Source organism: Sus scrofa, chromosome 17 (genome assembly GCF_054392235.1).
Source record: "Sus scrofa isolate SSC_HxYL_T2T_F1_AM1 chromosome 17, Sscrofa_HxYL_maternal_Yorkshire_Landrace_v2.0, whole genome shotgun sequence".
In the NCBI taxonomy this organism is placed as follows: Eukaryota; Metazoa; Chordata; class Mammalia; order Artiodactyla; family Suidae; genus Sus; species Sus scrofa.
The window spans coordinates 35,956,692-35,981,329 of NC_139399.1; the positions used below are offsets into that span (position 1 = coordinate 35,956,692).

A 24,638-nucleotide genomic window follows, 5' to 3' on the forward strand; every position below is an offset into this window, starting at 1 on the left:
CTCTGGCATAGGCCAGCAGCTACAGCTCTGATTAGACTCCTAGCCTGGAAACCTCCATATGCCGCAGGTGTGGCCCTAGAAAAGGCAAAAAGACCCCAAAAAAAAAAGAGGCCTTAATCCAACAGTAAATACTAACAAGTGCAAATTCCTGTGGGGGGATGCAGAGGATTACAAGTAGTGGCTGCTGGTCCCAGGAACTTCACAGCCTCATTAGGAGGCTAAGACACAGCCACTTTAAGGGAAAACTGAGACCATCTGGCTCTAATCGAACAGTAACAAGTGGGGACACAGCACAGGCGCTCACAGAGGAGAACGGGTGTCTCTAGCTAAAGTTACAAGAAATTAGTGGGTGTGAACAGAGCCTGAGAGAACAGGCCATGTGAGGAGGAGAGCAAAGGGCAGAGACCAAGAGATAGGAGTGGAAACTACGAAAAAGAGGCAAAGGAGCACGTGGAGTCTCTGTGCAACAGAGCACAGCACAGGAGGACGCCAGCAGCAGAGGGAGAGGGGCTGCCAGGCGGCAGGGGTCTGGGTGCGCTCACTCTGGCCACACTTTACAGGACACAAAGACCCCGGTCAGTCTCTAGAAAGGAAAAAAACAGGGTTTGTTTAATCTGGTGGGGTCCTATGGATAAATTCAAAAAGAAGGGATCTAGAAATCAAATGTCCTATGAATCTGTGATTTCTCACTCAGTGTATTTGAAAAGCAGAATAATGGAGCATTCTGAGGCCAAAACGTGTAAGTTTTGATACTAGACCTCTTCTGCCAGCACATGTGTTCACTGGGGTGTCGGGGGGTAGGGAAAAGCCTTGCTGCAGACTCTCTCCAAATTACCCCATTTCTCTATGGGGGGGGATGACACACAACAAGGCATGCTGGAAACAACACGCTAAGGACTGTATCGTCTGGTTTTCCTGATGCTCTGACACCTGCTGCCTAGCTGCCCTGGGAGGCACTGTCCTTCCCAGGATCACCGAATCCCTAGATGGCGCCTGCCAGTGAGTCTTGCATGTGCAAACCAGCCGATCCCAAAGCCACACCCGGCCCCCTCCCTGAATGGGCTCCCACACTCAGATACCACCCCCTGCCCAGACAACCTGGGGCCAAGCACCAGCACCCCCATGGCCCAGTCCGCCCAGATTATTCAACTGTCAGATCCTAAACCCACTTGGCCTGCTAATTACCTTGTGGTGCCCACTCCTTCCTCCAGAAACCACCCTCAGCCCCTCTCTCTTCACCTTGGAGCTTTCCTTAATGGCCCGAAGACATGCTGCAGCTCCTGCTTCTAAGGGACAGCAAGTACCATAAAATGTCTTTCTTCGTGCCAATCATTTTCACGTCTGTGTGTCTTTTCCTAGCTGATCAAAACAAGGCCCAGCAACCATTTAAAACTCTCAACTGCTGAATCCAGAAGGTTCTCAAAGTCAAGTGAATCATTTGACCTTGAAACCCATTCACTGGATACCTTACACTTTTACACCAACCCTCCTTTTCCCTCTGTAGGCAGCCACCACCAGGGCCATTCAGAATTTTCTGGCGCAGCATGAGGTTACCCAAGCTCTGACACAGCCGTTCTTACGGGTGGGCTCTTCAGTTCACCAGGAAATGTAACAGTGCCCCCTGAAGGCAGGGGCTTCTGTCCACCCACAACCCTACCTCCAGCACCCAGAGGTGTGCCTGACATACAGTAAGTACACAATTAACATGTCTAATGGATGAAGGACCTGTCCAAGGGTAGGGGCGTGTTGGTCACATGGCCACGAAACACAGCTTGAATACAGACTCCTAAGTGCTCCGAAGGGCATCGAGTCAAGGGTGAGGTCTGGAGTGGGACCAGAGGCTGCATCGCCATCACCACTGGACAGACATGCAGTCTGGGACAAGTCACCCACCACATCAACACCCCACTCCTCCATCAACAAAAACTGCAAAGACAGAGTCTATTTCCAAAGGAAAGGATTAAACAGAATGGTCCGAGGGGAACACCTAGATTCTGGCCAAGACAGCAATGTAAACTCATTTCATGCGGTCCCACACCAGTGCCCTCACACACCCATATGAAACACTGCGTAGTGACAGAAACGTTTTTAAGAGTAAAACAAAGGAGTTGTAAACTCAACTAAAAAACATGGTAGGAGTTCCTGTCATGGCGCAGTGGTTAATGAACCCAACTAGGAATCATGAGGTTTCGGGTTCAGTCCCTGGCCTTGCTCAGTGGGTTAAGGATCTGGCGTTGCCGTAAGCTGTAGTGTAGGTTGCAGATGCGGCTCGGATCCCATGTTGCTGTGGCTCTGGAGTAGGCGGGCAGCAACAGCTCCGATTAGACCCTAGCCTAGAAACTTCCATATGCCACAGGAGTGGCCCTAGAAAAGATAAAAGACAAAAAAAAAAAAAAAAAAAAAACAATGATAAACATCTCCATGAACCAGCAACAAGAGAAGCTGCAAATGGTAGAGTTCCTGTTGTGGCCCAGCAGGTTAAGAACCCAACATAGTGTCTGTAAGGCTGTGGGTTCAATCCCTGGCCTCACTCACTGTGTTAAGGATCCAGAACTGCCTCAAGCTGCGGCGTAGGCCTCAGCTCCGATTCGACCCCAGGTCCAGGAATGCCATATGCCACAGGCGCAGCCATAAAAAGAAAAAAAAAAAAGGAAACTCCAAGTGGTACACAGACCTGAAGCCATGGGCAAAGGTGGCTCGAGGTCGGCTTCCGATGGGTACAAGTGCTCCGCCTGGATGGAAAGGCAGACAGAAGGTCTGCGCGCTGCCTGAAACGGGGGCGTGCCTGGGCTGGCAGCTCCACTGCGCACCACTCGCTTCATCAGAGCCACGTGAGGTCTTCAATACCTCACTGCATGGACCAAATAACCGTTTCTTTTTTCAAAGGTTCCCTTCCAGATAGACCCACTCCCAAAGGCAGGTGGCAGCTCTCTCAACAGACCTTCCCACCTGCCTTCCTAACTCCCTCATGGCCATGCTTTCTTCTAATCCGTGTCTTTACAGACAGTATTTACGCAGCATCCCTTCTGTGATTTAACATGTCTGCACCATCCCACTTCTTCTAAATTAAGCCTTTCCCAATTATTTACACCTTGATGAGTGTTTACCTGCAAATCCTCATAAACCATCTCTTTTGGTGGCACTAACTTGTACATGGGAGCAGTGAAGTTACTTAATTCTCAGGATGAACCATACAAATTACGACCTACCTTCTGAAGCAGGAGACAGAGTGAGAACATAAACAAAAACAAAAGCAATGCGAATTCATTATTCATTCATATTTACTATGCAAAAAGGAAAGTTTTACGAAGCTTTGAATAACATATATTGGTTCCTTGACACAGAAAACTCATCCTCTTAGACGGTAACATGTGAGGAACTGCACCCTCCCCAGTCCAGGTCCCCTGGACACGAGGAGAAGGTGTTGCAACCCCTTCTGAGGGGTGCAGGGCCATGGCCTCTGAGGGGCCTTGAGGAACAGTGAGTTTGCTTTTTTTTTTTTCTCTCTTTTCCTTTTTATAGCCACAGCTGCAGCATATGGAAGTTCTTAGGCTAAGGACTGAATTGGAACTGCAGCTGCTGGCCTCCGCCACAGCCACAGCCACACTGGATTCGAGCCACATCTGCAACCTACACCACAGCTTGCAGCAACGCCGGATCTTTAACCTAATGAGCGAGGCCAGGGATTGAACCTGCATCCTCATGGACACGATGTGGGGTTCTTAACCCGCTGAGGCACAACGGGAACTCCCAGGTTGCATATCACTCCTTGAATAAAAAGGACCGCTCATCTCCAGTGTTGTTAGGGAAATGAACATAAGACCTTTTTGAAGAGCAATTTGGCAATATCGATATTTAAAACGTGCATACACTCCCATCTAGGAATTTACCATCTAGGTACCACCACACAGGAAAAGGTCTCCCACAAGAAAAAAAAAAATCACAAGAACATTCTTCGCAGCATTGTTTGTCAGAGAGGAAGGAAAGATGTACATGTCCATCATTTTTATTTATCTTCAAGCAAAATTAAAGATCTAAAAATTCTGCTAAGAATCTTAAAAGCTAAATGAATTAATAAAAACTTACTTCAAAAAGAAAGAGGATGGAGTCCAGCTCCTCCCTCTGTGACTTATTATTCCCTACAATATAAAAAAAAAAATAGTTATCATGACAATGTGCAAATTTTAGGAATTAAAAATTATCTTAAAACATTTAAGCCTCGACATACGGCCATTCAGTCAAAAATCCCAGAGGAGGCCTGGAGCCCACATTAGAGATTTGGGCAGGCAGCCGAGCCAGACCCCTGAGGCCACGTCCAGCAGAGCTGCTCCTTGCTAGCTGGTTACTCACAGCTTCCAGGCTTTCACGGTCTTAGTCGACCCATGGCAGGTAATGCATTCATTTCTCAACTATTACTTAGAACTTTTCATTATGACAGAACACACAGCAAAAACTCAGAGTCCCAGCTTGGGTGGGAAGAGGCGCAGAGCAGCAATAACTACACAAAGTTGTGTCCTGACAGTGAAACAGCACCTCCACCAGCACTGGCAATACTGTCTAGTATGCTGCCAGGCACTGTGTGTGCCCAGGTGCTGGGCACATAGCATCTAACTCAGGGATCAGTGACCTGTTTCTGCAAAGCACCAGACAGTGAACATTTTAGGCTCTGTAGGCCTCTCTTGCAACCACTCAACTCTGCCTTCAGAGAGTAAATGCAGCCAGGGGCAGCACACAATGAATGGGCATGGCTGTGTCCAATTCATCTGTTTGTAAAAACAGGCAGTGAGCTTGTAAGTCTGAATGCCCCAGCCTCCAAGACGTGGGTGTCATTCATTCCCTGGGCAAACATTGAAGGCGGGTGTCCATGTCAAGGATTTCTCCAGGACCTGAGGGCTCGTGAGTGAATAAAACACAACAGTCCCTGCCCTGAGGGGGGGCACATTCTGGCAGGAGGCGGCACTCAATAAATGAGTAAGTGGGAAGGAAAAGCAAAAGGCATATGGAAAATGCCAAAAGGGGTAGGGAGGCGGGGGCTCCTGGCTGATCAGCGTGGGCATGAGCCATGTGCATAACTAACTACGGAGCAAGTCAGAAAGTCAGATGTGCTGTCAGGGAGACACAGACAAAGCCCGTGCTTGTTGGGGAGAGAGAAAGATGACTTCTGCAGGGTGTACAAGTGAGATATGGGGACAAGGGGGTCTTGGGGACAAACCCTGAGGGAGATGCTGGATTTCAAGTGGAAGGGAGATGAGTGACAGCAGGGAGGCCATCTTTAGGTCATGTCTGGGGAGAGCATTCCTTTTTTTTTTTTTTTTAATTGAACTGTAGTTGATTTATAATGTGTTAGTTTCAGGTGTACAGGAAAGTGATTCAATTACACACATGTATGTATATATGAATCTGAAAAAGAATTCTTTCCCTTATAGGTTATCACAAAACACTGAGTGTAGTTTCCTATGAGCATTTCTTTTTCTTGCAACATAAGATGTGTGAAAGCCGTCTGCAGCAATCAGATTATGCTAGACTTGCAAGCAGCCTTACATTCAAGGCTAAGGAGTTTGGACTTTGCTCTTTGGGTGGTTAGAGCTCTGGGAAACGCTGGCTACTAAGACAGTGTCGTATAATGTGGTAAGTGAACCAGAGGCAGGAAGACCAACTAGGAGGCTGACACTGTCATCCATGTGAGGTCCAGGGATGCCTGATCAGGGAGGTCAATTTCTCTGCAGTTCTGCATCTCAGAAGGTGTGCCGCCCATGAGACTTGGACATAGGAAAGGGACGGACACACGAGGGGGAAGTCAGAGATGCTTTAAGGGCATTGAGTCTGGTTCACACACCACCTCTTCTCACAGCTGAGGCTGGTAATGCTGAAGCTCCACACCCTCATAAACATTATAAACACAACGTATGAATAACATATACAGGACACTCTGATAGTGGGTGCCTCTGCAGAGCAGGACTGTGGGTCTGTGCAAACAGACCCATCAGGGAGTTTCTACTATGTGGCAATGGAAACGAATCTGACTACTATCCATGACGATGCGGGTTCAATCCCTGGCCTTGCTTATTAGTGGGTTGGGGATTCGGCACTGCCGTGGGCTGCGGTGTAGGTCACAGACATGGCTTGGATCCCGAGTTGCTGTGGCTGTGGCTGGCAACTGTAGCTCTGATTCAACCCCCAGCCTGGGAACTTCCATATGCTGTGAGTGTGGCCCTAAAAAGCAAAAAAAAAAACAAAAAAACAAAACAAAAAAAACAAAAACTAGACCCACCGGTTTTCATTCCAAACCCTTTAGTGGAATCTGAATTTTTTTTTAAGAGTTTGCATGTATTACTTTTCTTCCTTTATTTTTGAGTAAATTATGCCTCTGGAGCTCATGCCTTCTGTGGGTTTCTTCTATTTTCCCCTTGGCTGTCTGTTGTTCAATTAATGCCTATATGAGAGAAAACTAGGGAAACTCAAGCTCCGCCAAGCATTTGGCAAGAAAGGGAGCTTAAAAGCAGGTAACCTGTGGCTAGCTGACACACACAGCCTCTAAGGACTTCCCAAAGGCTTAAAAAACAAAAACTCTATATATCAAAAAAAAAAATTGGGGGGGTAGAAATTCTTACCTTTTAATTTCAAACTATTTTCCAGTGTTATAAAATTTTCATAGAAGATGAAATATATTTGAGAATAGTTGGTTTCAAAAAACTGCTTAAGATCACTTGCATCCACGTTATCTGAAAAGAAAAAGTTCCCATTTATACACAATTATCATAATGCACAACCTTTTCAGAAATGAAGGAACATAAAAAAGTGTCGCACCCCCTTAGAAAGACAAAACAAAACAAAGCAAAGAGTACTCCCGCCCACTTCTTCTTCTTCCACCTAAGGGAGCTCCAAAGAGCCAGGGCACCCCCTCCCCACCCCAGACCTCAGAGCCGTGGGGGCACAGCACCTACACAGCAGCCAGAAGGCCAGGGTCAGGGAAGGTCCGGGGAGGAGGGGGAAAGGTGACTTCCTCTTAGGGGACAGAAGTAGAAGTTCATGGAAGAGTGGCTCTTGACCCGGACCAGGGAGAGGGATGGACCTGGGCGGCTGAGAAACAAGTCTGCGGTGGAGCCCTGCAGGCCCCGTCTCCCCTGCCCCTGCCTCTATGAAAGTGTCTGGGAGCAACAGCAGGCCCCCTGCCTGTCCGCTTCCACCTGGGCCACCAGTCAACACCCTCCCTCCAACTCTACGTGACCCATCCATTCCTGTGTGGACACGGTGGTCCGCCATGTGCTCCTAGTGGTCCTAGCAGTGCTTCTCCCGCTGCACCAGCTCTGCTAAACCAGGACTGCAGGGAGACGTGCAGGCTGTACAGGGAACCCAGCCCAGGAACAGATCCCACAAGGGCCGAGCAACAACACAGCCATCATCCCTTGCAGCTCCGGTCAGAGAAGTCACCCACCGTCAACTCACCTTGGTGCATTTTCCTAGCAAACAAGGCTGTCTGTGCCTTTAAGTAGGAGTCCTGACCAAGGTGTTAAGTGTTGGAAGAACGCATCTTAGGAAACCTCAGGAAAGTAAGCTTAGGAAAATTAAAAACAGCTTCCTTAAAATTCTGAGATGACTCCAGAAAACATGTGTATTTGCTATTCAATCTGTAACAGAGCCATACTAGCTTTGGGGGCCCTAAGACTGTGAATATACATGAACACACCCACTGCTGTTTACAATTATAAAGTTAACACTAACGCTGCTGAATCTTAGAGAGTTGTTTCCTCTGATAAATACACAGTGCCTTTCCTGCAAGAATCTGCCCTCGTTCTTTGAAATGATGTACGTAAGATGTTGCTAAAGTCATATGAACTGTCAATTCCACATCCTATTTCTTGTCCCCAAATAACTCTGAGCACAGAGCAGTGGAAGTTCCTAGTAACTGACAAGTTTACCTGTGCAAGCAGGTAACAACGACCCTGGTACCCTCAACCCACATGAATGTTACCTCTCTCACGAGCTACCGGACGCTGCCAAGGGATCCTTGAGCACCTTCCGCAGATGGTGCCAGTCCAAGAAAGGGCTTTGTTCCCGTCCACTCCACCATCAACAGCTGGCCCACTCACCATTCATGGTTACGCTGAAGCAGCTCCGCCAGCTGCCTCCTGCTCATGGGGCCGCTGAGACTGCCCAGCCCACCCGAGACCAGGTCAGCGCCTCTGCTGTGCCCCCCGCCCTATTCCTCCCATCACAGCAGGTGCTGTGCTGTCCCTGTTCCTGGTGGGACTCCTGGACCTAGTTCTGATGGAACCACCTGTTTTCAGGGTTTGAGACACTCCGCCCTCACAGAAGCCTGGTCTGTCCCATGTCATTACAGGTCCCGCATGGAACCCAATACTGAGCTCCATCGTTTCTTGCATGAACCAAATAAAAGAAATGGCTTGTAACAAACAGCCACAGGATGGTGACCACACTTGTAACCCATCTGATGACATGCTGACTGGGCAGAAGTAGCCTAACCCTCCTTCAGATCCAGGGGGTTGTCTAGGGAGACACTCCAACCTCTGCTGAGGGCTCCTGGTTCCCCTCTGAGCCTGATGCTCCCCCGGCCCCCCAGCTGGGCTCTCCCATGAGAGTGCTCAGATCAAACACGTCCAGGGGAAGCACTGTGCTCCCCCACAAACTCCGCCTCTGCAGGCCTCACCACCCAGCGGCTCAGGCCGAAACCCAGAGGTCCAGGTCCTGCCAGGTCCTTCTGGCTCCTTCACAGCCCATCTCCAGGGCGTGGTTTCCACCTGCCCCAGGCCTGGGCCACGACCGCCCTCTATCCTCTCCCAGCTGGACCGGCACACGCCTGGACTCCCGCTTCCCGGCCACAGCCTCCTCCCACACTGCGGTCAATTCACTGTGTGAATCTGATCAAAACCTTGACTCAAAACCTTTCAAAGGCCTCCGGTTGTGCTTAAAATAAACCCAAACTCTTGGGCCCCATGACATTTCCTCCACTCCAGGTCAAGTCCATCGCTCGTGCTCTCTCCACGTCCTGCACTCTGGCCACTGCGGCTTCTTTCCAGCCCCCAAACTCCCACACGTGTTCGCCACCCCCAGATCTTCAGCCGGCTCACCCTCCCACACCCTTCCCAGCTGGGACCACACCTCCCCTCCGCAGAGACATCTAAGGGTGCCCTGGTCCCCACACATCCCCTCCTGTCACCGGGCCTTCCTCCCTCATGGGTCTGTGGTAGGTGGGCAGATATGAGTGGGCCTTGGACACAGGACACCAGGCAGGCAAAGGACTTCAATGGCAATAAGACCAGGGGTATGCTGGTGCAGCAAGATGGCCCAGAAAGGGCACAGAAGGATTATAGGCCATCGACAGGTCCTTTCTCCTGGCCTCCTGAGTCCCTCAGAAACACTCACATGTCAGCAACCTGAACACAGAGGGTCTTCGTCAAGGCTGAGGGGCCTCACAGAGACAGTGATGCTCTGAAAAGCAGGACAGCCAGGTGGCAGCCACCATCCTCCTCAGACACCCCCACTTCCTTGTGGCTGAGGAACGGATGGAGCTTAAATGCTCACCACCTAGACAGCCAGACGCCCTCAGGGGACCCAACACAGGGCAGAGCCGAGCACAGCATCTGTCACTACACAGTTCATTTACGGCGTGAGGACTCCTCACAGAGTTCCAGGGCCCGGGATGGAATCTGAGCCTCTGCAGTCATGTTCTTAACCCACTTGCCACAGCGGGAACTCCGCTGCACTCCCAGTCCCAGGAACTGAGCTTGGTACCCCAAAGGGACTTGACACATATTTGTTAAATAAACAAACAAAAAATATCAAATATTTTCTATCTCTAATTCAAAATCTAGAACAATTCCCTGATCTATCTTATTGAAACCAAGCCGGGGCCTCGGGGCTCCTGGGCACAAAAGCCTTTCTTTGTCCCCCTAATTTCCTATATATAGGAGACAGGCGTCATTCAGCCTCCCTGACCTTCCCTGAGTTCCAAAGGGCAGGTTCTAACATTTGCTAATCAGGGAAGGGAGGGGATGCAGAGACAAGGGAGGAACAGACAAGAAACAATAGTGCAGCCTTGAGGCAGAGTCCTAGAACACACAAAACACCGAAACCCCCACCAGATGGAAGAACCACCTGATAAAGCATTCCCCAGTCCAGAAAGAAGGAGGACCACCAGAACCAGTCCCGGGACCACAAAACACCAGCTTTGAAGAACGCAAGCTTGCACCTACCCTGATCCGTAGCCCTATTTTCCACTCCCAAACTATAAGACCACCTCTATTCTCTCTCAAAAGACAGCACAGCACAGCACAGTCTTCAGGGCATTAGCCTGCTGTGGCCTCCTTTGCCTGGCAAAGCAATAAAGCTATCTTTTTTCCTCCTTTGCCAAAAACTCTTGTCTCTGCATTTCTATTAAGCACCGGTGGACAGAGGTCGAGTTGTGGCAAGATTATTTTTGGAAAACAAGACTCAAGAGATGAATATTTACAAAGCACAGACCTTGGGGGAAGTGCCCGGGCACTAGAAGTTGGCATCCTGCAGAAGGGAGCACAGAAAGCATCACAGGTCTGCTTTTTAACTAGGCATCTGAAAGAAGCATAGAGACATAGTATAGGAAGACTGCTCAGGAAAAAAAGCCTCTGACCACAAACTTCCTTCAGAGGGACATTACTGAGCTGCAAGCCATGCCAAATAGCCATGTGCCAAGTGCTAAGAAATTCAGAGAGAACAAGGTGCAGGGCCCTCCAGGATACAGATACACACACAAGAAACAACACAGAAGGTGCTGTGACCGAAGCCTGGGCAGAACACCAAAGCAGGGGTGGACAAGGCCACCTGGGGAGGCTGAGAACATTAATGACATTACACATGTATGCTTTAAAAGACACTTTCATGAGCTGATGTTCTTTGAGCCTCACCACAACTCTGTGAGGGAGATGGCGTAGGTGTGATCAAGACAGAAACCTCAGATTCCGGATCACAGGTCACCTCCCCCAGGTAACAGGGCCAGTCAGGGATGTGGGCAGAACTCCTCCCCGGGCCTTCCAGCTCAAACCCGAGCTACACAAAGGCCTCCGAGACAAGTGGGAATAAATCAAATCCAGGAATCGGGTCAGGAATATAAAGAAATAAGGCATCGCCTTGGGGATGTGCAGGAGAGTCAGACGGAGAAGAGCAGAGGACAGGATGACAGGTGAGGAACATGGGCACAGAGTGGCCTGAGGGTGGGCACAGCCCCTCCCTGGAAGGAGCTCCAGGCAACCGGCCCAGTGCCTGGAAGGGCCAGCAAGGAAGCAGGAAGGAGGAGAAGTCCCGAGAACAGAGCCCGGCTTGTAAACTGCCTTTGAGGTGATGACTTCCGGGGTGTTTGCCAGAGACGCTAGCACTTTGCCTTCTGTCATTACAAAACTAACCACAGAGGAGCCACCAGCAGACAGCCCTACAGAGCCGGGGGTGTGCCAGAAAATGTTTAAAGAAATCTCCTTTAATTTCTCATTCTCCTTTACCACCAACCAAGAGCCAATAAACTATTTCTATTATTTTCCCATTCAATCTCAAAAATAATTGATACTCCACACCAAAAGCCACCCTCTCCCAACCCTCTGTCCAGCTACACACCTCCTGCTGACCCTGACTCCTCCCCGTCTAGCTGGAAGCCAACAGCAAAGCTGGGAGGCAAAATCTTTGGAGCAGGCTGGCTGGGTTCAAGGCCAGAAGCTACTACGGGACCTGGTTAAGTCATTTAATTAAACACTTTGTGCCTCAGCTTCCTCATCTCAGCAGTGGGGCTAACCGTGGTTCCTGGGCTGATAAAATGAACATACTCAGAAGCAAACTGCTTCTGAGAAAGCAGTCGGCAGTGGCAAGTGTGAGCTGTTTTACGATCACTGAGCTCCTGGCAAAGGCCATCTCACTAGGTGGCAATAACCCAGCTTCACCTGTGAAGCCGTAAAACTCAATGACTCATGAAACCCTTCCACTAATGAGACCTTCCGATCAGGGGACAGCATTTACTCCCAGCACAGCAGTAGACACCCTGAAACCGTGGGCTGTCCCACCACTTCCTTCCACATGTAACCCTTCTCAGTTACAACCCTCCTCCCCTTCAGTTGGGAGGATCACAACGCAGCCTCACAAAAACCTGTATCAGCGACCCTGACAACACCAAGGGAAGAGGAAACGCCTTTTCCGACGGGGCCCCGGTAGACACTGACCATCAAAAGGAAGAAGGGGCCCATTCAGTTCAGCTCCCCCCAAGTATGGAGTGACCCCCAATCCTCCCAGCCCCCTCCTCTGCCCATCCCAGAGCTAAGAGCCACCCCAGCCCTGCCTACACACCTGCGTGTAGATGAAGACGGGGGTCATTGCTACTTTATTCATTCCCTAGATCATGGCACTGAAGGCAAGGTACTCACGGTCACAGCTGAAAGGGAAAAGGGGCGAGTGAAAAATTCAAGGTGAATGTGGCAACTTCATAAAAGGTAATTTAGAAACAGTGAGAACAAGGAAAACGCATCAGACACGAGAGAGAAAACACCAACCGGGTGAAGGTCCTGGGTAAGGATGGCCCCCTGACCCAAGGGCTAATACCATTCCAGTGGCTTCACCCATTCACAGATGCCCAGGCCTCTGGCCTCTCTCCCTCCAGCTTTCTGTCCTTTGTAAAAGTGCCACCAACTCTTCCTGTCCTCCATCCACAGCTTTACACATGCCCACCCAGTCTGACCTGGCGCTGATCTCCAACGTGCTGGGGACAACCAGTCTGAGAAACCTGCCCCAGCAGTGGCTGGACAGCCTCATGTAGTCTCTGGTCCAAAGGAAAGCAGGGGACTCACGGAGCAGCAGTGGATCCCACCCAGGCAGCCTGCAGCTGGGGCAGAGCTGTAGCCAGTGCAGCGAGGTGAGGGACTAAGACAGACGCCTGGTGGGAAAGCCTCAGGTTTGGGATGGATTCTCATGCCACGCTGCGTGGCAACACTGATGAGAAAGAAACTTGTCACTAAGAAGTTGCACTGGCCACAAGAGCCGGTAAACCCACGGAGAGATGCCCCCGAGAAACACATCACTGCCTCCGTCAAAGAAGAAAAAGCAGAAAAAAATGGATCCAAATAACAGAGGCTGCCCATTGATACCAACTTTCTTCAACAGAAGGTTTCTGGGTGCTAACCAGAGTACAGGGGAACCCCCTCCCCACCACGGGAGGAGGGCTGAAGAACTTCCTCTCTGCAGTACTGGGCCAGGGCAGGTAATTGACCTGGAACTCACCTGGTGAGAAGGTCAAAGCCACACAGCAAAGCCCCCTCAAGACTGGGCAGGCTGTCAGGTCATAAGATAGTAGGTGTGCTGACTGTGCTTCGGTGATAAGTCACTACTTTTATCATTATCATCATTACTATTAAAGAGAAATTCACATCTGAAAAATGCATCTATATGCATCTAAAAACACCCTTAGACTGACCATGCAAACACAAAAACTTCCTATGCATGGAGATACCAACCTGCACAGCAGACAACAGGCTCGGCCCTGTGCATCAGGCTCTGGTCGCAGGTGTGCTATGAGAAGTCTGAGGGAGAGGATGAACTGGGAGGGGCCTACCCACCCACCCAAATCAGCTCACAGGTAAGGACATCTTGCCTGACACCCCACCCAGCTGCCATCTCCACCAGGCAAAGTCATTCCTAGAATTTCTGCAAAGCTTCAAGAACTAAAAGATCAGGAGTTCCCGTCGTGGCGCAGTGGTTAACGAATCCGACTAGGAACCATGAGGTTGCGGGTTCGGTCCCTGCCCTTGCTCAGTGGGTTAACGATCCAGCGTTGCCGTGAGCTGTGGTGTAGGTTGCAGACGCGGCTCGGATCCCGCGTTGCTGTGGCTCTGGCGTAGGCCGGTGGCTACAGCTCCGATTCAACCCCTAGCCTGGGAACCTCCATATGCCGCGGGAGCGGCCCAAGAAATAGCAACAACAACAACGACAAAAGACAAAAAAAAAAAAAAAGAACTAAAAGATCAAAGTCCATATGGACACTTTCTCCAATGGCACGAAATCTTCATTATTTCAGAAAAAAAAACCTCTCGGGTGCCATGTTTTCAATCCACCTCCACTTTTAGGTATAAACATCATTGGACAGTGGGCATGGACTTGCTCCTGCAGTCACCAGATGTTTAGCCATAACATACTGATGATAACCTTCCCCCACCCCCCAAAGAGGCACAAGGGGTCCTCCCCTCAATCCTTGAGGATATCCAGCCTCTCCCCCCAACTCCCCACCAAGTGCTAAGGGACCAGACTCAAGAAGGAGACCCTAACCAGAAGCAGTATGGACCACCCCTAGGAGCACACCAGAGTGTCCCTCAGGCCATGCACTCCGGCTTCCACCCACGACACTGAAAATCTAAGCTCCCCACATGACGCCCTCAGACTGTCACCTCCATACCCCTCCGGGCATCACCCAGGCTCGCCAGCTTCCTAACCATAGGTCCCTTCCTTTATCCAGTGAACCTTACCCCCCCGCCCCGTGGCTCCACCTGGCAGCCCAACAGCTCACAGTCAGGTAAGTCTTTCCTTTTCCTCCTGTACCCACATACCCTCCCTGCTCCCCACTATGGTACCCAGACATTCTGGTGCTGCTCTCACATACGGTGCTCTCTGCTGCCCACATAGTTGGTCTGCACGCATCCCAGCCCCACTGACCCAGGCTGCACAGTCTTCCATTCCCTGCAGCGGGCCCTCTGAAGACTTCAGGGCCTGGCTCACCGTCTTTCCCCCCAGCACCAGCATTGACTTTCTTGTCTCTACTGAGGCTGTGCTCCAGCCCACCTCCACCCCATGCCAGCTCCTCCAGCTCCAGCCCACCTCCACCCCATGCCAGCTCCTCCAGCTCACCTCCTCCAACCCTCCTCCACCCCCATCCCACCTCCATCCTCCAGCCCACCTCCACCCCCTGCCCAGGCATCCCTTCTAATCTCCCCACCTCCAACTCTTCAATCCATTCTCCTCCTCCCGGCCCCTTCTTATCTTTCCTGCTCACTCCTTCTTGAAACCTAATTCCTACTAGGCCCTTGAACCCAATGACCCCACCATCCTGTCACGTATGATCCCCCTAAAGTCTTCACTTCTTTTTTCTTTTTCCTAAATTGGTTTTCACAATCCACCTTTTAAATCAGCCCTTTCACTGTCCCTCCACCAGCATCATATTCACTCAACAAAAGCCCAGTCTCAGTTTTAGCCTTAATTCCGTGATAGTATTTATTTGCACACAGGCCAAGCTCATTGTCCTTAAAGGGACACAAAGAAGACAGACTTCTTTTTTCCTGCTTCCAGACGTTGTCCTGTCCAGGTGCAATGCCTGCAATGCATTCTGCCACTCAGAGGACAAACCTGCCACGTGGAGGACACTAAGAAGGGCAAAGCAGGAAGGCAGAGACAGTGTGGACGCCTTGGCTCTGAGCTGCTGCGCCCGCTGGCTCAAGGCCACATTTCAGGATGCTTTTTGTAGAAGAGAAAATTCTTTACTATTCAAGTGTATATTTGGGTTTTCTGTTACCTGTAACCAAAAACATCCTTGTAGATACTACAGTAAAATCTGACAGCAGAACAAGAAACACATCTAAGTATAATTGAAAGGCTGTAAAAGTGATGTTTGTCCCACTTCCTTTCCTAAAATGTACTATTTCCATTTGTTTATACGTGGATGGGAAACCAGGTGCAGAAAGTAAAATTCTTGGAAATCAGAAAGATGTTAACACTTTGTTCTCTGGGACAGATAGTTGGTGTCTAAAGCTGATTCTGATAAAGATCTACTCCACATTCCTAGAGCTAAAGTTTTAAAAAGCAGAGCTGTTTTTAATCATTTTTGACACACATCTTTCAAATGCAGGAGTCTAAAAACTTTGTCTTTAGTATATATCAAGTTCTAATACAATAAAACACAACACTTACACCAAAAAATATGTTCTAAACCTAATGTGTTTTACATATATTAGTTTCTTATTTTTATGAAGTACAGTTGATATACAATCTTATATAACTTACAGGTGTATAATAGAGTGATTCACTATTTTTAATGGTTATACTCCATTTGTATTTATTATAAAATATTGGCTCTATTCCCTGGGTTGTATAACACAGCCCTGTAGCTTAATTTATACATGCTAGTTTGTATATTTTCATATAGCTATTTCTTTTGTAGGAATCAAGTTTTATCAGACATTTTAAGGCAATGCACAACTGCTTTTACTTATTCTGAATTGGTGCTGGCCTATATTACAGTCAAAACCACTCACTAGGGAAAAAGTTGGAGATGGAAATAAAATGGATAAAACAGGAGCTAAATGGTAATCTCCCCCCGCCCCATTTCTAACAACTAAGGAAGCAGGAAAATGATAATGAGAGCAGAGAGCTGCCTCTTTCACTTACTGGCTGTGCAACCTTGGGCAATGCTCCCAACTTCTCTGGGTCTCATCTGTAAAATGGAGATAATGATATTTCCTACTCACTTGGGAGATGATTCAATGTGTTAACACATGGCAAGCGTCTCTGGCGGTGCCCAGCACATGATTAAATGCTATTTATCATTATTACAAATGAGGAAGTATGTCACCAGGAGGAATCATGATGTACAAGAAGCTGTTCGTGTTCTCCATGTCATTTAGTGTCGATGTCTTTTCATGGGAGAGATCAGGCAGAGCACACATAAGCAGAATACAAAGCCAAAGGTAAGGCGTTCCCACTGTGGCTCAGCAGTAATGAACCCAAAGAGTACCCATGAGGACATGGGTTCAATCCCTGGCCTTGCTCAGTGGGTAAAGGATCCGATGTTGCCGTGAGCTGTGGTGTAGGTCGCAGACATGGCTTGGAGCCCATGTTGCTGTGGCTGTGGTGTAGGTCGGCAGCTGTAGCTCTGATCGTCTAGCCTGGGAATCTCCATATGCCACAGCTGCAGCCCTAAAAAGTCTTAAAAGAAAAAAAAGAAAGCAAAAGGCAATCAATGCCAAATGGAAGGCAGAGAACACTGTGGGAATTCTGAGGAAGGTCATTTCAGGGAAGACAGATGAAGACAGTTGGTGTGAAGAAGTCATATGCCTATGCCGTCTCCTGGGAGAACTGCATACGGCAGGATGGGCAGTGCCTTCCCGGAAAAGGGATGGTGTCTCTGAGGAGGAGACACAAGCCAAGACTGATCATTCAGGAGGTTCACAGAGGGAGCTGTCTGTGAAAGATAAAGGGGAGACCTGAGGCAGCCAAAGGCTGCAGACCACAGGGCAGGGATGACCCCTGCACACAAGAGGGGGAGAAGGAAGGGTCAGCACAGGTCTGAGAAGCTGCCGGCAGGCCAACCTGGAGCCCTCAAGCCAAAGTCACCCTTAGAGGCATCCGGTCTCGAGTGAACAGGCCACTTTGGTTCCCCTGCTTGTGCAGTCACTGGCTGGGAGCCCAGGAGGAGCTCAGCTCTGGCTCCGACGCTGCAGACGCTGGAGGGCGGCAGCGGGAGCCAGGAGTCAACGATATCCTGCAGCTGAGCACACTGAGGGCACATTCTCAAGGCACCCACAGTTGGCTGTGAGCAAGGGCACCAGTCCCTCAAGTGTCCTTGAAAGCATGCTTGAGCCTAAATTAAAACGTGCCATCACTAAGATCAAACACAAGACAGTATCAATGGGCTCCTTATCTTTGTCAAAGGGATTTTTTTTAATCAAGCTGTAATTATAAAAGTGATATCAAAGTACATATTTACTGTTGAAGATTACGACTACTTTTAAAACACTGTTCAATGGTTTTCAGATGTGGTTTCAGTTTCTAAAACAATGCAGAAGACATAAAATGGTTATGAGACATCTCTCTTCCAAAAATCAAAGCTGAAACCCTGAAAAGAAGATTCAGAACTAACTCAGAAACAAAGCTCTACTAAGAAACTAGAAGGTAAATCCTTTGCTAACAGGTTGCTCAGGGCAGCAATCTGATCAAATGAGAATATGAGAAAACACTGTGCCAAAGTGTAAAGTGCTATATGCATAGGATATATCAATTCAATCCAGTTATGTCATCTGTGGGGTTAAGTCACATTAAAGGTAAAAATGGAGAAACGCAAAATTAGCCTCAAACACCAGAGCCACACCCAACAGGGAAGATGTTCCCACACTGAGAGGCATGAAGGAAAGACCACTGGGGACACGGCAGTTTCCCTTGTCCCACCTCATGCCACTCTCGGGTACACGGTCACTGAGGAGGAGGGCAGCACCTGCATCACTTCAACTGGCCCTATTTTATGTCTATACATATTCATATTTATTTACATATACACATTTCCCCCTTCTGGCCAATGATTTAGTACATAAGTTAAACTGTATTTATGAGATCATTCCCCAAATGAACAACAAAAAGTCTCTCAGATTACAATATTTTCTTTATTTTATGAGGCTACATGGCAGAGAAGAAGGAGGGAGACACACTCAGCTCCTACACTACACCAGTGAGAAAGCCATTCGGCAGTTGGCTTCATGTCATATGAGCGCTCCCTTCACGACCCTGTCATCCACTGCCCCATCCGCGGCCTTAGGGGAAGCGGTGCCCCCTTGTCAAGCCTGACCTCCTGCCTCACCCTCCTGCTTCCACCGAGTGCCAGAGTTTTCACAATTTTATCCCCTTTCTCTCTACTTTTTCTTCAATTTTGTTCTTTTGTTGCTTCCTTCTCCTAAATGTAAATAAACTCAAATTCCCCCAGGTCTTAAAAAAATGTAAAAACCAGAGTTCCCGTAGTGGCGCAGCGGAAACGAACCCGACTAGGAACCATGAGGTTGCAGGTTCAATCCCTGGCCTCGCTCACTGGGTTAAGGATCCGGCTGAGGGTCAGAGACGAGGCTTGGATCTGGCATTGCTGTGGCTGTGGTGTAGGCCCGTGGCTACAGCTCCAATTAGACCCTTAGCCTGGGAACCTCCATGAGCCACAGGAAGCGGCCCTAGAAAAGGCAAAAAGACAAAAAAGAAGAAGAAGAAGAAAGAAAAGAGTTAAAAACTTACAATGCCAGGTGCGGCCCTAAAAAGAGAAAAGATAGGGGGAAAAAATGTAAAAACTGTATCTACACACACACACACACACGCACGCACGCACGCACACACCCATCCATCCCTGATCTGGAACTTCCCCTTCTCTTCCTGGCATGTTAATGTGCACTCTTTTTCCGTTGCAAGGCCCAGAAATAAAATTCAAGCTGGCTAAAGCAAAAACAGGGTGTCATGGGCTCCTGCAACTAAGAAGCTGGGGGTAGGGATGGAAGGCAGAGCTGAGCCCCTCAGCTCACAGAGGGTCTGCTGGACCCTTTCTGAGTCTCTGTCTCTCTGCTCTGCTTCCCTCTTGAGTGTGGACTTCGATTTGAGGCAGGTGCCCTCCACGTGGAGGGAAAAATGAACACTGACATCCTCTTGGTTTGTCATCCAAAAGATGGGAGCTCTCACTCTCCAGGCATCCACAGTGCAAACCTCAGGGAGACTGGGGCTTCTGGACTGGTCACCAACAAAGGATTGACTTGGCTCTTCCTCTGCTTAAAACTCTTTCCTGATTCCCAGCATCTACCCAGACCACAGGATAAAGGGCGCTCTCAGCCCACGGTGGCCACACCATTGCCTCTGCAGTCTCCTCACCCTCATCCCGTCCACCTGGGAAACTCCCGGATCCACAATCTCAGACCCACCTCAGTTCCGCCCTCCCTTGGCTGTGCCTCCTCTACACCTGGGGCCGCCCATACTACTCCATCCCACTCGACCTAGGCATTAACACCCTCGTGGTAAATGCAACTGTTTACCTGCCTGTCTCTGAAGACGCAGCCCTACCAAGTAGACAGGCACATACACACTCAAAAAAATGTACATGAAACTGACTTTTTTTTAAAATTCAGAACAAGATAGTTGCCTACTACATTTACACATTAAGTATTCTTAATTTTTACAAGAGTAATGCATTCCTTCTTTTAAAAATAATTTTAAATTTTAAATTGAATCGATTTGCTATTTTGAAAGTCAATTTCTTAAAAACGATAAAAAATTCTCCAGCTTTTTTTTTCTGTCTTTTTGCCTTTCCTAGGGCTGCTCCCACAGCATATGGAGGTTCCCAGGCTAGGAGTCTAATCGGAGCTCTAGCCGCTGGCTTACACCACAGCCACAGCAACGCAGGATCCGAGTCGCGTCCGCAACCTACACCACAGCTCATGGCAACGCCGGATCCTAACCCACTGAGCGAGGCCAGGGATCGAACCAGCAACCTCATAGTTCCTTGACGGATTCGTTAACCACTGCAATACAACAGGGAACTCCAACAACTCTAGTTTCATCTATGGTACTTAATTTAGAGACTGAAGATCAGTACTCCAAAAAGCTACCAAAATATTTATGTCCGTTCACAAATAAAGCACTTACAAACAAAATAAAAATTATAAAAGTTTACATTGAAATATTCCGGACCTATCAATTACCTCTCTTCCCAGAACAAAAAAAGGTGGTGGGCATTCTTTTTCAGTTATTTCAAACAAAGCATCTGAGACTTTCACCCTCAGGTCACCTTTCTCACATGAGAAGGTCTAGAAAATCTCAAGCCCTAGGAGCAGGGATGATGCACAGAAGGAATCTTTTTATCTTCTGTCATGTTCAAATCAAATAGAGCCTCAAGTCTTCCTAGAAGAAATATGGTAAAACACACTAGGAAGAAAGCAGCAAAACTCAAAGCGATGTTTTTGAGAGATGTGTGAAAACTGCTGCGCTTCTGTTTATATGTTAACATTCATTCTGGTAGGTAAATACATTTTCTGGTATGTAAATATGCTTTTAAGTCAGACAAGTAGCAAAAACATAACATGGGCTTTACAGGCCAAGGACTCCCAGCCCCACCCCTCACAGGACAAGGCTCCGCCTCTGTGAGCCTCAGTTCCCCCATCTCCGGGCTGCAGAGGGGCAGGGAGGATCCACTACCTTCATCATAGGCTCAGGGGCTACTCAATGGGACCGTGACGACAATAAACAACCATATCACAGCATACTAACCTCTCAGTAAACTCCAGACCCCACATCCAAAAACCCCCCAGCCATTTCCATTTAGATCTTACCTTCTTCTCAACATACATCACGCCAACCTCATCCTCCTCTGTCACTAGCCACGGTCTCCTCCCAACTCTATGAGCTCTATTCGTGACACCCCCGTTCTCCCAAATACCTGACACCAATGATCAAATAATAACGTGTGTGTGTATTGCTTGTCAGACTAGAGTGGAAATGGTTGTCTCCATCCTTGCTGCTGGCAGGGCCAAAGAGGGTGAGTCAGGAAAGCGCCGTGAATGGAGACATGATCGTGCCCAGCCCGGCCACCTGACTTGAGTGGAATCTATTCTAGGGAAATAATGCAGAAAGACAGAAAAAGCTGCTTCCCAAGATGTTTAGAACAGTATGATTTATCTTGGAGAAAGAAAGAAAAAGAGAGAGAATTAGAGAGGGGGAAATAAGGAGGGAGAGAAGATGGAAGGAAGGAAACAATTTAAGCACCCAGGAAATGGTAAGCTAAACTATGGTACAGTCTCAACAGATCACTGCAGTTAATAAAAATAAAAGGAACAAGTCATGGGGAAATGCTAATAACAAGCTTAAAAGACGTTTTAAATTGCCAATGAACTTGTTCCTACATAAAGAAACAGATGCACAAAAGGAAATCTTCAATATGTTTGATTTTGCTGTATCAGCACATAGAGCATCTGTGAGAGACTGTTCTGGCCTCTCTGGCTCCAAATATTTGAACCCTGGCATCACCAGATCCGACTTGCCTGTGGCCGGGGATCCCAGCCTCTCCTCCTCCAGATCAACCACCCCCAGGCGCAGCGCTGCAAACCTCCCTCTCCTCACTCCCCTCAGAGATCGCCAGCCCCCACCCCCCCTCCACTCATCGGGGCCCAACTCCAGGCTCCGTCAAGGCCAGCCTTCTCAGTGTCACCCTTCCCATCAGCCCCAGCCCCTTTTCCCTCGTCCTGCCGGCAGAGAGGCAGTTCTCCAATCTTATCATTTGACCTACTAAGAATTCTCCTACTGGGCCCTCTCACCTGCAGGATAAGATCTGCGCTTCTAACTCCAGCAACAAGGCCCTTTCTGATCTGGCCCCAACCTGCCACAGCTTCAACTGGTCAGGGCACCCCACCTCCTGCCCCCATGACCCCGAAGTCCAAGGCACTGTCCTGCCCTTACCCCTGGCCCACACACTACTGCAGTCTCCTCTCTGACACTGGGGACACCCTCAGGACCAGGGTCCTAGCACCCTGTCCCCAGTGCCCAGCCTTTCACTCACTTTCCCCCACCGCACCCCCCCGCCCCAGGCCTGGGAAGAGGCAGCCTGGCCTGTTTCCACCACCAGCCCCTCGGGAAGAAACACCCTGCCCCTCTCACTACATTCCCCAAGTCCAGCCCTGCCTGGTCCCGTGTGCAGCCACTGGGCACATCTGGTCACTGAGCACTGGAAATGCTGTGGCCTGAACTCAGGTGTACAATACACACTGGGTTTCAAAGACTTGGTATGAAAAAAAAAAAAAAAAAAAAGGAAAATGTTTCACATTTTATTTTCCTTACTTGTATAATAATACCTGTATACCTGTTAGATGTACAGAATTAAATACACTATATTACTGAAATTAATTTCATCTGTTTCTTTTTACTCTTTTAGATGTGGCTACCAGAGAATTTCAAGTTACACCTGTGGCTCACATGTATCTCTATGGAACAGAGCTAGTCTAACCATTCTTTAGGGTTAGCTAGTCTAACCATCCTTCAAGACACCCCTATCTTTGTGCCATTCTTAATTATCTTTTTTTTTTTTGAAGGCTGATACAGATCTATTTAATCAATTAGATTTTGATGGCCATTTAGAAAAAAGATTTTCTACTGAGACTTTTTTTTTTTTTTAAACAACACTCTAATATCTTGACTTTTTTTTTTTTTCCCCCACTGTACAGCAAGGGGGTCAGGTTATCCTTACATGTATACATTACAATTATATTTTTCCCCCACCCTTTCTTCTGTTGCAACATTAATTATCTTTTTCTCCTTTTGAAATTCTGTAACGGAGTCTATCACACGAGCCCCTCTCCCATTACGTAATACACCACGGGCTTACTAGCTTGTTACAGCCGTCCTTCCTGCCACATCAGTGTCATTTCTGTACCCTATTCACGGACTCACAGTAGGCACTCAACCTTTAATTAGACATGGAATCATTGCGGCAGCAACACACAGTACATTTCTTGCCCATTCCGTTGTGTTTTGCTCACTTATTTACTCTCCCAACGATGATTTCAACAGTCTAAGGAGAACTGGGAGTCAGATGACCTAACAGCTCTTTGTTCTTCCTCTAATTAACATAATACATACAGTACAGAACTATGTTAGGCTTGGCCCCCCATAAGCCCTGCCTGTGCCTCACCCCCCCACACACACACACCCCCAACACACACAGAAAACAAAGTTAACAGGCTGATCTACAATACACAGTCAGGTGAAAGTAGCCAAGCAAGTTCTAACTAGAGTCATCACCCTGACACGAAGAAATACTCTACTTTTCACAGCTAATTATGTGTTTCTCAGCCAGGTGTCATAAATGCAGACTAATTTTTATGAAGAGGGAACAAATCCATCACAATCAGTAAAATAAGAAAGGAGAGGGGACCACCTATCAAACATGCTTGTCCTATCATATTAATGACAGGAGACAAGCAATGGGAGAGGAAGTGTTAAATGCCTACTCCAAGCCGATGTAGTTTGCACATCACACCCCCAACAACCTTTACAAGGCAGCCGTCACCACATTCATTTTACAGAGTAAAGAAACAGGTTCAAAGACAGGCTGAGTAACTTGCCCAAAGTCATGCAGCTGCAGGCTACAAATCCAGGTCAGTGGTATCAACTTGGTATGTAAAAAACAACATTATCACTTGAAAATATGTGAAAAGCAAGACTATTATGTAAATATACAAATAAAAACACAGTAATAATTTTTTTCATTTCCTTCAAATAGTTTCTTGATCTCAGCTAAATTCTATCTTTCCGATCCAAAGGCCTCTTTTTCTAAGTAGACTTTTCCTTTTTGTAGCAAATAAATAGGGGATGTGACATGACAGAAGTCGTACACTGATGCACTATTTTTCTTTAAAGTCTTTAAACCACAGTTGTAAGTGAACATTTACATGAAGCATTTTGGCTGGAACTCAGACAATTTATAAAAATCTAGCCCCACGGATAAAGATTACAGTAATAAACAAAATAAACTGGGCCATTCCACAAGCACATGCATCAAAAAAGAAAAACATACATATACATAAGGAAATTTCAAGGAGCTCCTCCACTGCTACAAAACTGAGGTCAAGTGGCTCAACGAAAGGACCAAAGAAAGTTCCTCAAAATAAGATACACACCTTGAAGTGAAACTACAGAGCCTAGAAAACTAAATACTTTCTCAGAAAGGTAACAATGTCCTAAGAGACCCAACTGATCTAGGTTTTTTGGTTTGTTTTTTTGGTTTGTTTTTTTGTCTTTTTCCAAGGCCACACCAGCGGCATAAGGAGGTTCCCAGGCTAGGGGTCGAATCAGAGCTGTAGCTACCAGCCTACACCACAGCCACAGTGACCCACACCACAGCT

The 24,638-nt window shown here is 48.1% G+C and overlaps 1 protein-coding gene and 1 long non-coding RNA gene across 15 annotated transcripts in view; both read right to left on the reverse strand.

Annotated features, from left to right (window-relative positions):
- The window catches only part of RALGAPA2 (Ral GTPase activating protein catalytic subunit alpha 2), a 271,235-nt gene that overhangs the window by 244,745 nt on the left and 1,852 nt on the right, over positions 1–24,638 (reverse strand). For 7 of the 14 annotated variants that reach the window (XR_014832897.1, XR_014832895.1, XR_014832898.1 and 4 more), the window contains exons 2-3: positions 6,612–6,722; positions 4,087–4,139 (exon numbers count right to left, since the gene is read on the reverse strand). The exons of 2 other annotated variants lie outside the window; for them this stretch is intronic. Coding sequence is in view for 4 of the 12 variants with exons in the window: in XM_021078032.2 (XP_020933691.1) it covers positions 4,087–4,139; positions 6,612–6,722 (164 nt within the window). In the remaining 8 variants the exon portion in view is untranslated. Of the gene's footprint in view, positions 1–4,086; positions 4,140–6,611; positions 6,723–12,321; positions 12,407–24,638 lie in introns of all 14 variants that reach the window. 5 more of the 14 variants (XR_014832899.1, XM_085004560.1, XM_085004557.1 and 2 more) reach the window with 2 other exon arrangements.
- Positions 16,160–22,551, reverse strand: LOC146395220 (uncharacterized). The gene is made up of 2 exons (XR_014832917.1): positions 22,198–22,551; positions 16,160–18,791 (listed from the first exon to the last, which is right to left on the reverse strand). It is a non-coding gene; the product is annotated as an uncharacterized LOC146395220 (long non-coding RNA).